Below are 13,887 nucleotides of genomic sequence, written 5' to 3'. Positions count from 1 at the left end.
TGAGCTAAGCAATTAAGAGCCCATGGATGACCATGGATGCAAAGGGTGCCTCACACCTTCCCTTTGTATAACCTACCCCCGAACTCAAAATCTTTCAAAGGTCTTTCCTGTTCTTTTTGCCTTTCCGATTGGATAAAATAAAAGTCGGTGGCGACTCTTGCTTACCGCGACATTTCAAATAAAAGTCAGTTCACCGTATTACACCAGTTTCGCGATTGGAAATCCGAAACGAGAGGAGGTTTATTCAAGAAAACTGAGACCAGTTTCGCGATTGAAAATTCGAAACAAAGGGAGGTTTTGTTCAAGAAAACTTAGACCAGTTTCATGATTGGAAATCTGAAACGAGGGGAAGTTATTTACCCTTTTTCTAAAAAAGGCTACTTATTGAAAGAAGATGGAAAGAATGCTCTGCATTGCCATTTCAGTCACCAAGAATCACAGAGCATGCCCCTTGAGAGTTCGTCTCCTAATCCCTTGCAGAGTACAACCCCGGGATAGAGCCATGCGGTTCACGATCCTCTTTCATCACTACATCCTTTGCAGAGTTTAAGCTCTGCATCACATCATCATCAATGCGACATCTCAGAAGAGCTCCAAAATTGGGCATTCTCTTGTATTTAAGTCTCTCCCGTCCGGCATAGACCAAGGTGTCACCCTTCACCCGTCCCGACGGGAGAAACTTAAATTGGGGCATCTGTCATACCCTAATTTTTGACCCCCATCAACTCAAGACAGATATCCAGAGCAGTCGCTTGTTCACCAAGTACTCAAATTAGGGTTTTCAGAGGTAAGGAAGTCCAGACAAAGGGTCAATCAATGAGTAGAGTGATCCTCAATACAATCATAGGGCCCAAGATTTTTGCATAGCAAGTTACTAACAGTTCAAATAGAGGCAATAATCAGCAAGATAAAGGCAACAATCAGTAAGATAGTTCAAATAGAAGCAATATATTGCAACTATTTGCTCTTACCAGTTACTAACAATTGATAAACTACAATTACATAATACAGTCAAATATATTTGAAGTAACTGTTAACACATCTTCAATTAGAAACACAAAAATTAAGAATTAAAAACACCAAAATAAAAATCAAAATACAGAAACAAATAATTAAAAACACAAAACACATAACAGAATACAAAAACAAATTACAAAAATATTTCATTTTAGAACTACAAAACAAAGATTAACGCAAGTGGATGAAACTCAACAGAGAAGAAGAAGAAGCAGCACGATGACAGAGTAAAAAATTGTTTAGAACAAAGATTTTTCTTTAAAGGACAAGGATTCCATATTTTATCAATCCATTGTTAATTGAAAGAAGAAGAATAAGAACAACAATGATTCCATTTTTAAAATTGAAGCTTTATTTGTTATGGTTTTTTTAGAGAGAGAGAGAGAGAGAGAGAGAGAGAGAGAGAGAGAGTGAGTGATAATATGGAATAAGAGGAAACTTCCGTGATTTGAAACGGTGGCAGTGTGGTGGTGGTGCAGTGACAGCAAGATGGAACGACGTTTTTGTGTGTTGATGTCGAATGAAGATGGAACAGAGTGGTGTTGGTGGAGATGTATTATCTGAAACTAAAGTGAAAACCTATATATAACACGTGAGAATGAGTAAATTGTTGAAGGAAAACTTGTTTTGATCTTCTTGTGTTTGGGCCAAGATCCACTGGTTCACCTCAATATTGAAAATTAAAAGAGAATATCTTAAGCCACTCTATATGGTGAAAAACACCTATAAAAACTCCAAAATACCCTTCAGAAGTGCATATCCGAACGCACCTTTTTAACATTTTCAAGATGTTTCGGATATGCACATCTGAAATCACCTTTTTTCAAACATTTTATTATTTAAACGGTGGGTTTAAAATATTAGTGGTATTTACGGATATGCACATCTGAAACCACCTTGTCTATACGAAAACAAATATTTCGGATATGTACATGCGAATTTTTGGTCTGTGTTTTTCGTTTCTATTTAAAAGTTCATCATTACATTGATAAAAATGGAAAAACGGATTAACATAACCTGATACGATTTAGACGAAAAAAACAAATTGAAAATAAAAATTACATTAGATGTTCTGAAATACAAAAATACAGTACATAGGTTGTTCTGAAAGTGCGAAATGTATAAATATTACAACGGGAAATAAAACATAATAACATAGGCTACTGCTACTAAGTATGCCTAATACTAACCCCCTGCGACCTCCTCTGCCTCCTATAGCCCTCCACGTTAGAGGCCTCCCTAACCATCCTCTCAACTATGGTAAGCGCCTCTACACCGTCCCCTCAATGATCCCTTTATCCAATGCCTCCTGCTTAATCTAGTGTATTTGCTGACATATCGGCAAGACATCAGTGGCATGGTCATCCTCGACCTGCTAATTCTCTAAGAGCTACTCATGAGCTAGCCTAGGTGGACGCCCAGGAGCATCCGGGGTCATGATAGGATGTGACACTTTAAAAAATCATGTCACGTGAGATTCTGTTATGTAAGTACAATTTACAAAATTTAATATGTAAGTACAATTTACATAGTACCAAAATATATAAGTACAACACAATTCTGATACACAAATACCAAAATATGTAAGTACAATTCAATAAATTAAATAATAAATTAAATGTAATACGATTGAAATGAAAGGTACTGTGAGGAGTGTGCAAGAGCTGATCAACTGTTTGGTCCTCTAATTTGATGCTTCAATCAGCTTCTGGTATATGTATAGCAAAATGGCGCCCCCCAGTTCCACTCATGAACTGTACTCAAATCCATAAAATACAGGAGGAATGTCAAGTCTACGTAGGTTCCATTTTTATCCACAAACAGGGACGTGCTAACCAAGAACATGAACCATCACCGCAACCAAGTGATATTCATATAACACTTTTAAGGTGGAGAATCTGACATGTGCCTCATTGGTTGTTCTACACTCTTCTGCTTCTGTATATGGATCCATACCTTGATAATCTACCATCCATTCATCCGCCTCAACTCGTTGTATCCGATAATGGTTGAGTAACCTCCCTCTGATAGGTAGGTAGAGTAGACAAGCCACGTCATGAAGGGTGGTCGTAAACTCCCCAAAAGGAAAGTGGAAAGACGGTGTTTCCTTGTACCATCTTTTGGAAAATGCCCAATGCATGTCGTGGCTTATAGTAACATAATTGGTCCAACATAAGCCGCCAAGTTCGGATCCAGCAACAACATCATTGAACCAATCCGCCTGAGGTTTAAATAGATCAAAGATTTTCTACAAGTGGTTCACGGACTTAATGGGCAACCATTCCTGTAACAAAAATATATAATAACCTCAATGTTAGTTGTTAAACCAATATTTGTGAGTAAACCGTTTAAATGAAAAAGTGCAAAAAAAAGTAACCTCTCCATCCAAAATATCTCGAGCGGCATGCTCATTATAATATATCAAGAGGGAAGTGTCAGAAGGCCCTCCTAGGTAGCTGAGGTTCACCGCTCAATTGCTGCACCGAATCGAGCAGCCTGTGTATCATGAACCTCCTCCTAAGGTACCTCAAGTTGCTCTGGTTGAACCTCATCCTGAGGTACCTCAACCTGCTCTGGTTGAATAACCTCTTAAGGTACCTCAACCTATTCTGGTACCTCTTCCTCCTGAGGTACCTCAATCTGCTCATGTGCACGAGAGGATGGCACTTGAGATAGGCGATTCCTCGGTGCAGATGTGGACCATCTAGACGCTTCCTCTCGCCTTACTCGACCCCATCCCCGAGTCATGTATTTTGTTCGCAACTCTCTCACATCGAGCAGAGGCTTTCTAGCTTGGTCTGCCTTGTCTTAATCGATTGTAATGGCCCTAGTAATCAGCCACTTTCCTGAAAAAAATGTGACAAGTTGATAAGAAGGAGGGAAGGAAACAATATTAAAAATTAATAATAAATCAACTCAAGGAAGATTTTGCATGTGCATATCCGAAACTGGTTATAGGGGATTTCAGATATGCACATTCGAAACCACATGCGAACTGCCATTTTTGCAGAACTTCTACTTCTTGCCCTAACTCATCCAAAAACTTTTTTTTCACATCCAAACACCAACATTTAACTACTCTAACATCAACATACGCATTATCCTTGATTCTAACAAACCTAATAACCTATTATAACAATGCTAATGGAAACAGAGAGAACTTACACAATTTTGGAACTTTGAAGATGAGTTGGGATTAGCAAGAAATGCTTCAATGGAGCTTTTGAATCTTCAATCTCAATGTAGTATGAGTTTAAATGAGTAGAAATTACAAGTTTGAGTAGAAATGAGTTATTTTGATTTAGGTTTTTTGGTTAAAATGTAAACTGAGTGTGGGTTTTGTTCTGTTCGCATTGAGTTATATGATTAAATGACTTCAGATATGCATATCCGAAGTTACATTGCTTAAAAAAATGATTTTGTAAATACTTGGAACTAGTGTATTTCTACCATCAAGATTTCTTATATACAAAAATTATGTTCTAGAAAAAATATATTAAATTTTTTAAAATATTTCAACATCACTACCGTGTATCGCATATATCTACAGCTAATTTATTATTTGTTCCGTTTTTTTTTTAACAAGGAATTATATATAAGGGAGAACTAAATTAATGACACTATCAAAAATATTTAATAAAATAAAAAATATTTAATAGTAGTAACAAAAGTAAAATAAAATATAAGAAAGAAAGTGAAAAGTAAACAAGGGAGAGTTTCAAATCCGAGAATTTTTGTTTTTGGGATTATTATATGAACCACAGTTAAACGGTAGTAAACTTTAACTATTTAACCATAATTGACCGTGCTTAAATGACCGTGCTTAAATGACCGTGTTTTGAAATTATTATATAAATTACGTTTAAACTAGTATATAACCCTCGCGTTGCGCGGTTGACCTATAATATATTATTGTCATTGTTTAAGAAATTTTATCAAAATTTTAGACTATTATTTTGGTTGTGGAGTATTTTTTTTCAAATGATTTTATTTTAGCAATTATTATATGTAGGTTTATACAAAGACGGACCCAGAAATTTCTAGTAGTGGGGGCTACATATATATATATATATATATATATATATATATATATATATATATATATATATATATATATATATATATATATATATATATATATTAATTATCATATTTGAATCGGGTATAGTTTTTTAATAAATAAATAATTAAATTAGTTTTAATAATTAAGTTAATATAATTTATAAATTATTTTATTAATTATGATAAATAAAGAGTTTACATAAAGTAAAATTCAATAAATAGAATACATAAATATAAATATATCATGATACAATTTTACTAATCCAAACTTTACAAAAATATTGATAATACTTTTCGATCTTAAAAGAATATTTTAGATTGCAAAGCTTATGTATTTTTAGAGGGCCACGTATATAAACATATTACATGAGGCACCGGTGCACATATAGATACATGTAATAGTATAATAGTTTTTGAAAATGAATTAAACCTGATAGAGTAAATAATTAACATGTATATTATTATAAGTAATACTCATAGTCAATTGTTTAAAATATAGTGGGGGCACCAACCCACACATGATGCAACCTGGGGTCCGTCCCTTGAAGATGAAGATTACCATAGTGGAAGGACAACTCATATTCCACTATATTAACAAATGAAAATAAAATAAATGACAAAAATAAGAGAAAATAAATAAAAGTCGAAAAGAGAAATTAATTATAAATAAGAATCTAAATCATGTAGAGAAAACTTTTTGAATAAAATGTGGTAGTATGTTCCATTTGATATAATATTTTGCGTTGTATTTGTGAAATTAGGTATAATATTATTGTAACCTTCAAGTTAATTTCAATCTTGCCACCCAAAATTTCATGTTATCATGGAAGAGATACCTACAAATAAAAAACCAACAATAAATCAAAAAATTTATCATGTAAAATAAAAATACAAAATACAATATATTGATGATATGTGTTTAATATTAACCATTGTTAGTTATTTTGACTAATTCATATAATGTAATTGTTTAAAAAATTATTGTGTGATGAGATGACTAAATATAGATGTATGTGTGATGAGATGGCCAAATAGAGATAATGAAAGAGAGGTATTTATAAAGAATTCAAAAATATTAACATAAATATGAATTAATATATATTTGGGAGTTACAGAATATTAATTAACATAAATATGAATTATATTAAATCAATGTGATTAATGATGGTTAATCATACTCCACCGTTTTAACAAAATATATTTAATAATAATAATAAATTTTGAGTTAGTGTGGAGAATTTGAAAATAAAAAAACTATAAACATAGATTTTTTTTTGGAAATAAAGACGGCCGAAACTCAAGAGAGGAAGCAGAAACTACATCGGAATCAACCTAGGGACAGGAACCCCTAACGAATCATCCTCTAAACAAACTCTAAGAAAGTCGGGTGCAACAGAAAAATAAACATAGATTTTTAATATGAGATTAATAATAATAATAATAATAATAATAATAATAATAATAATAATAATAATAATAATAATAATAATAATAATAATAATAATATAGAGGATCAATAGATTATGTTTATATGAATTTTAATTAACAAAAAAGAGAAGAAGAAGATTACCATAGTGGAAGGACAACTTATATCCCACTATATTAAATAATGAAAATAAAATAAAATAAAATAAATTACGAAAATAAGAGAAAACAAATAAAAGTCGAAAAGAGAAATTAATTATAAATAAAAATCTAAATCATGTAGAGAAAACTTTTTGAATAAAATATGGTAGTATGTTCCATTCGATATAATAATCTGCGTTGTATTCGTGCGATCATGTATAATATTATTGTAACCTTCATGTTAATTTCAATCTTGCCACCCAAAATTTCATGTTACCATGGAAGAGATACCTACAAATAAAAAACCAACAATAAAGCAAAAAATTTATCATCTAAAATAAAAATACAAAATAAAATATATTGATGATATGTTTTTAATATTAACTATGGTTAGTTATTTTGACTAATCATATAACGTAATTGTTTAAAAAATTATCGTGTGTGATGAGATGACTAAATATAGATGTGTGTGATGAGATGGCCAAATAGAGATAATGAAAGAGAGGTATTTATAAAGAATACAAAAATATTAACATAAATATGAATTAATATATATTTGGGAGTTACAGAATATTAATTAACATAAATATGAATTATATTATATCAATGTGATTAATGATGGTTAATGATACTCCACCGTTTTAACAAAAAAATATTTAATAATAATAATAATAATAATAAATTTTGAGTTAGTGTGGAAAATTTGAAAAAAAAAAAACTATAAACATAGAAAAAAGTAACTATAAACATAGATTTTTAATATGAGGTGAATTGATTAATGAAGGTTAAATTCTATTTTACTAAATTCATAATTGTAGCATGGTTACAAATTTATAATCCACCTTGTGAGATTATAATCCACCGTTTAAACAAAATATATTTAATAATAAAGATTTTGACTTTAAGTTAGTGAAGAAAAAAGTGATATATAAAAGTTGATTTTTAATACTCGTGGATTTTTTCTTTATTTAATTTTTTTTACTAATTATTAACTAAATTATTTACAATTATTTTATTTTTTAATTTAAATAAATTATTATTAATCGTTTATAATAATAGTTTGGATATTTTTTAAAAATTAGTGACATTAGAAACATTTTTTTTATAAAATTAATTAATTAATGACTTTAAAAAATGGTGAGATAATATTCCACAGTTTTTAAAAAATATATATTTAGTAATAAAAAATTTGATAAAATTTTAGTTTTATATTATAATATTAAAAATGTAATGATATAATTATATTATTAATATTATTATTATTTTGTTTATTATTATTATTTTAATTATAATTATAATTATTCTGGTTATTATTATTATTATCATTATTATCATTATTATTTTTATTATTATTATTATTATTATTATTATTATTATTATTTTACTTATAATTATTGTTATTATTATTATTTATTTTTAAAATAGAGATAAATTAGTGGTTAGAACAATGGTTTTAATAATATTGTTAGAAAAAATTTGATATATAAAAATTGAAAATTCTAAAATCATGCCACATAAGTTAGAGTCGTGTTCAAAGTTGCTAAAACCATGCCACATAACCATGTCATCATGACAACCTTGGATTTAGATTAAGTAGAGTAGATAGATTGTAGCAAACTTAAAAATTTATACATAATTAGTTAACCGTGGCTAATATTATAAGCATTTTTTTTGGTAATGTGAGTAATCTATTTGACAATTTCATACCGATAAAAAAAATATATATTTTTACTAAAATATTTCTTTTAGAAATAATGGAAGTAGTATTAAATATTAATAAAAGGATAAGATTGAAAAAATAATTAATAGGATAAATTTTCTTTATCATAAAAAAATATTCACGGAAAATATATGTACCTATTTAGGAATAATTATATAGAATATTTTATAAATACACCTATTTAGAAATAATTGAATGATTATTGTGTCAATTAATATATCAGTTTTTTTTAATTAAATCAATATAGATATTGAACAATTTAACACATTTAAAATTGAATATTCTAATATTATTAAAAAAATATCAAATCAATCCGTAACACTAATTAAAATAAAAAAGTTTAGATTGAATACCAAAATTCCATAGTAGTCCTTTTTTAGTGGTGACGGTACATAATCCCCTTAAATGTAACCCACTTTAATTTGTTTCACGAGAAATTCTATGGTGCAGTTGCCAATTTGACTTCAGTGGTGAAGTCACTGTCTGACCAATCAGAATTAAGCCCTAAGCCCTAATAGTGCCACATAGGACTGGAGCATTAAATGACCCTTATTGTCACTTACTGTGGTAATTTTATAGTTTGTATATTGCAACTTAGTCCCTAACATATTAATATTATTTTTAAAATGTAATGTTTATAAACAAAATCAATTAAATTAAAACAAATTAATCAACTCAACAAATTAATCAACTCAACAAATTAATCAACTCATCTCCATCTCCCTCACTTCATCATCGTGAACAGACGTTGAAAATAAAAATTCTTCATCATCTCATCTTGGCATTTTTTTCCCAACTACAAACTCAACACAACAGTTATCGTCTCATCTTAGCATTTTTTCCCAACACTGCAAAGGTAAATGAGAAAATGGTTGTTATATTTGTTTGAATAGTTAAGATTTACTGATTTCAAATTGGGAATTAGGGTTTAGAATTGGGAATCTGTTTTATTAAAAATTAGGGTTTAGGATTGGGAATCTGTTTTGTTTACATGGGTTTTATATTTAATGATTACGAAATTTCACTTTTGGTGGGTACCGTTGAATCAGGTCGATTGATTTAATAAGGGAATAAGGAATTGTGATTGATGCTTGAAATTGTTTTCTGTACATGGGTTCCCTATTTGATGATTTGGAAATTTCAATTATGTTAAGTACCTTTGATTTGAATAGGAAATTATGTACTGTGATTTGTGTTGATTTTTGGTGTGTTAACAAATGTGTTAATTCAGGTGTACCATGGAAAACACCGACCATTATGATTCCAACTACTATCGATACCGTGACAGTGGAACATCTGATTCTGAATCGGAGAATGACAGTAATTCGGTGTCCAGTGCGTACCAAAGTTCAAGTGATGGCGATGGCGATGGTGATAGTCACAATGAAAAATTCCATGAATTTGATGCAGTTGTAGGTGATAGAATACTGAAAATTGATGCCCTTACTGCTGATGAAATTCGTGCTATGGAATTCGGTACAGTTGATGAAGCTAATTTGTTTTATTTCAAGTATGCTAAATGTAAAGGGTTTGCCATTAGGAAAAGTGATGTTAGGAGAAGATCGACTGGGGGTGGACAAACAATTATAATGAGGCAGTTTGTATGCAATAAACGCGGTCTAAGAGATACAAAACACTTAAGGAGGCTTGATAGAAAAAGAGAACACAGACCTACGACCCGCACTAATTGTCCCGCTAGGCTTCGTGTGCATTACAACCCCCAGAAGGGTAGTTATGTAGTGTCATGTTTTGAAGAGGCTCACAACCATGAATTAACACCATCTAGGTTTATCCACTTACACCCTATTTATCGTGAGATTACTGCAGCAGATAGAGCTCAGATTGACGGTCTACAGTCAAATGGAATTAGAACTTGTCATATAATGGGGTACATGGTTGCTCAGAAGGGTGGACACGATCGTGTTGGGTTTACAAAGAAGGATCTGTACAATTATTTTGATAGTAAAATGCGTGCTACTATTAAAGATGGTGACGTTGCCGCTGCTATAAATTATCTAAATGTGAAGTCATCTACTGATCCCATGTTATATGGTAAATATGCCGTAGGCACGGATGGACGAATGAAGTCCCTTTTTTGGGCTGATGGAAGCAGTAGATCTGACTATTTTTGTTTTGGCGATGTGATTGCGTTCGACACGACTTACAAGAAGAACAAATACAACTACCCATTGGTTATATTTTCAGGGTGTAACCACCACTCTCAGACAGTTATTTTTGGTGCTGCATTGGTGTCAGATAAAACGACAGAAACGTATAAGTGGTTGTTGGAGTGTTTTTTAGAGTGCATGGAAAATAAATACCCAGAAGCGGTTGTAACAGATGGAGATGGGGCGATGAGGGAATCTATAAAACAGGTGTTTCCGGATGCGACACGTCGTTTATGCGCTTGGCATTTGAACAAGAATGCGACTGAGAATGTAAAGAACTCGGAATTTTTGAAAGATTTTCAAAAAGCCATGTACTCTAATTTTACAAAGGATCAATTTGAAGAGTTTTGGTCAAAAACAATTAAAGAAAACGGACTTGAAGGAAATCCTTGGGTTCAAAAAACGTACGAGAACAGGTCACTATGGGCAACTGCATATCTACGTGAGAAGTTTTTTGCACGTATAAGAACTACGTCTCAATGTGAAGCCGTCAATGCAATCATCAAGAGTTATGTCAGGAAGAAAGGCTGCATTTTTGAATTTATGCACAATTTTGATCAGGCTATGAGATGTTATAGAAACAATGAACTGATTGCCGATTTTAAATCAATGTTTTCAGAACCTGTGATGACTACTCAACTGCGTGCCCTTGAGAGCCATGCTGCGAAAGTTTATACCACGGAGATTTTCAAGGAAGTCAGAGATGAAATAGTGAAGGCTGGATCATTGATTGTTAAGGAAAGGTTATTTCACAACGGATTTAAGACTTATCGATTTACAAAATATTGTTGTGATAACTATGACGTAGAGGTTGTGTATGATGGTGAAACACTTCAATGCGAGTGTAGGTTATGGGATTCTCGTGGGATTCCATGTTCTCATATGTTTGGTGTCATGAAGGAAGAACATGTTAGTCTCATTCCCACCGGTTTGATTTTGTCGAGGTGGACGAAGGATGCAAAAATTCAATACTTGAACATGAATTGTAATGGTTCTGATGATCCTAATATGATTGAGCTAGCTCGGTTTGGTGCATATTGTTCTGCATTTACTGTTTTTTGCAGAGAAGCTTCAAAAAAGGAAGGTGTTTATGGGGACATAATGGGTGATATTCTGATGTTACAAAAAAAGTATTGCAGTACGGACGATCCTATTTTGGCATCGAACTCAGCCGTAGGTGATCCAAATATTGTGAGTAGCAAAGGTGCTCCAAAGAAAAAAAAGAATGACATAAAAGCTATTAGGCGATGTTCTAAATGCAATAGTAGAACTCATAATGCAAGGAGTTGTTTGGTAATTTCAAAAGCTATATTCTGTTCGTTTGAGTCAATCTGTTGCTCTTTTGATAAACATAGTAGTTTCTGTTGTATAATTTGCAGGTTGCGGAAAACGCGCCATCTGAACAAAATGTTGTTATGACGTCGCGGCCAGTAACTGATTCATTCAGCCAAGTTGTGAAGGTATTATGTTTTTTTTAATACAAGCACTGATATGCTGTATTAATTATAACGTGTTATTATCTGTATTAAAAGAATAATTTGTTTGTTAAAACAGAACAAGAATGGAAAAAGAGGTCGCATTGGGGGAAGTAGTGTGCAAAATAAATGTACGGAACCACCGAACTCTCGTGGCGCTAATGTGACGGCGACTTCTCGCGCGGAAGTTGGAAGCACAAGCATACCCATGCCTGCAGTGTATGGATTGCACCCCGTGTTGCCAGTGGTACAACCGGTGCAGCATCCAATGCACTTACAACCGGTAATCCCATTATATCCAACGACAGTTGCAGAAAATTCGGGTTCGTGTTTCGGTAGGCTACAACGACCGATGAACAATGGTGGTACTTGAACGAGCAAAGAAGTAGCTGTAATTTGACCAGGCATGGATTTGGAGGTGATTTTTATTGGTATGACAAGGTTTAGGTTAGAATACATGCATCTATATAGTTTTTTTGTGTCCTAGCATATAGTTTGTAAGTTCAGTGGAGTCAAATCAACACTGATACAGTTTAATAGTTCTACTGTCAGTCACCTAATTCTATGAGTGCAGTAGTGGTTATATTACCATCATGCATTAATATTTTTTTTCACTTAGAGTTAATGCCATTGAATGAGGTTTAGGTTAGGTGTAACTATACCTATATATTTTTTCCAATATATATAGTAGTATTACCACCAAGAGAGGAAAAAATAACATAAGGAAAAAAATCTTGTTTTAAAAGTGAATTGTTGAGTGTTATTGCTCTTGAGAAATGTCCAGTGGTGAATCCCACTCAGTGACTTCAAGTGATACGTAATTATGTTTATCATTTGCTTACATATTTGCGTTTACATATAATTTCATTGTTTGCTTTGTAATTTTAATAGTTGCATGTTTATCTTTTTGAAGGATGGATGAACAATGGGCTGAGTATTTAGGTAATTACGTTTACGATGAGGTTGAACAGAATGTCGATCTCAGTGACATTGAAAGTGATGAAGGTGAAGAAGAGATGGATGAAAATTTTGGTGATCCCATGGTCGAAGAAAATGGCATTTCATTCAATTATCGTGTCACTGCTGCTTGTGTAAGAGGAAAAAATGTTTTCGTAAGTAATCTGGACCGGTTATTTTAATCGACATGTTGGTATGTTATGTTGAAGCATGTATTGATAATGATTTTGTGCTATGAAACATATTTAAAATGCAGCACTTTCCATCTAATGTTGCTGACAACTGGTTATTGCCGTTGCAAACTGAGATAGACATTGTCGATGTTCATACCGATGCTGTTTACCCATGTGTGTTGAAGACTGGTAGGAGGCCAGGGGAGAGATATCTTTGCTTAGGTTGGTATGAGTATGTTAAAGCAACTCGTCTGAGGGCTGGTGATGTTCTTGAGTGCACTGTGGCAGATCCTCCTACAAGAATGTTTGTTCGTTTTATGATGTAATACGAATAATTTTAGGCGTATAATTAAACTTGGTTGAAGATGGAAAGTAATTTTCTTTGATGTTTTGTTAAGTAGTTGGTATGTAGTTTGTTTTGATGTTGTCTGTTTTGGTGTTGGAATGAATCAAATGTCGAGTTTCATAATGTACTTTTGTAGTGTAATGAATTATTGTATTGCTTGTGTATAATATTAAATTAAATCTTAGCATTTTGCATCATTCAGTTAGCAATTTACTCACTACAAATATTTCAGATGAGAAGTTTCTTTTTTCTATAAATGAATAATTTGTTTTCTGATAAATCAGGTCATTAGTAACAAAAGCATAAACAACAACAACAAGAAAACCATAAATTAGATAATTAGTAACAGAAAGGTGAACAACATCAACCATAAATTAGGTCATTAGTAACAGAAACCTTAATC

The 13,887-nt window shown here is 32.0% G+C and overlaps 2 protein-coding genes across 3 annotated transcripts; both read left to right on the top strand.

The window, feature by feature from the left end:
• The first annotated feature begins 9,603 nt into the window (after positions 1-9,603).
• Positions 9,604-10,799, top strand: LOC131604575 (protein FAR1-RELATED SEQUENCE 5-like). The gene is made up of 2 exons (XM_058877008.1): positions 9,604-10,637; positions 10,706-10,799. The coding sequence occupies exons 1-2, from the start codon at positions 9,604-9,606 to the stop codon at positions 10,797-10,799; spliced, it is 1,128 nt and encodes a 375-aa protein (XP_058732991.1).
• Positions 10,792-13,604, top strand: LOC131606562 (protein FAR-RED ELONGATED HYPOCOTYL 3-like). Of its 2 annotated transcripts, none has more exons than XM_058878768.1 (5): positions 10,792-11,826; positions 11,913-11,993; positions 12,088-12,426; positions 12,922-13,120; positions 13,222-13,604. In XM_058878768.1, exons 1-3 carry the CDS (start codon positions 10,843-10,845, stop codon positions 12,379-12,381), a joined length of 1,359 nt encoding a protein of 452 aa, XP_058734751.1. In that variant the 5' UTR covers positions 10,792-10,842; the 3' UTR covers positions 12,382-12,426; positions 12,922-13,120; positions 13,222-13,604. The 2 variants fall into 2 exon arrangements, with proteins under 2 accessions (XP_058734751.1, XP_058734750.1); XM_058878767.1 differs by having other exon boundaries at positions 12,088-12,439.
• The last annotated feature ends 283 nt before the right edge of the window (positions 13,605-13,887 follow it).

This window comes from Vicia villosa, linkage group LG5 (assembly GCF_029867415.1).
Source record: "Vicia villosa cultivar HV-30 ecotype Madison, WI linkage group LG5, Vvil1.0, whole genome shotgun sequence".
NCBI lineage: Eukaryota > Viridiplantae > Streptophyta > Magnoliopsida > Fabales > Fabaceae > Vicia > Vicia villosa.
The sequence above is the reverse complement of the archived record's forward strand: the minus strand, read 5'-3'. Positions and strand labels throughout refer to the sequence as shown.

Bases quoted from the DNA above. Each gene is read 5' to 3' on its own strand.
- LOC131604575 (XM_058877008.1), top strand. From the start codon at position 9,604: ATGGAAAACACCGACCATTATGATTCCAACTACTATCGATACCGTGAC. The intron at 10,638-10,705 runs GTATAAGTGGTT...CGGTTGTAACAG, and splicing joins TCAGATAAAACGACAGAAAC to ATGGAGATGGGGCGATGAGG.
- LOC131606562 (XM_058878768.1), top strand. From the start codon at position 10,843: ATGTACTCTAATTTTACAAAGGATCAATTTGAAGAGTTTTGGTCAAAA. The intron at 11,827-11,912 runs GTAATTTCAAAA...TATAATTTGCAG, and splicing joins ATAATGCAAGGAGTTGTTTG to GTTGCGGAAAACGCGCCATC. The intron at 11,994-12,087 runs GTATTATGTTTT...TTGTTAAAACAG, and splicing joins CATTCAGCCAAGTTGTGAAG to AACAAGAATGGAAAAAGAGG.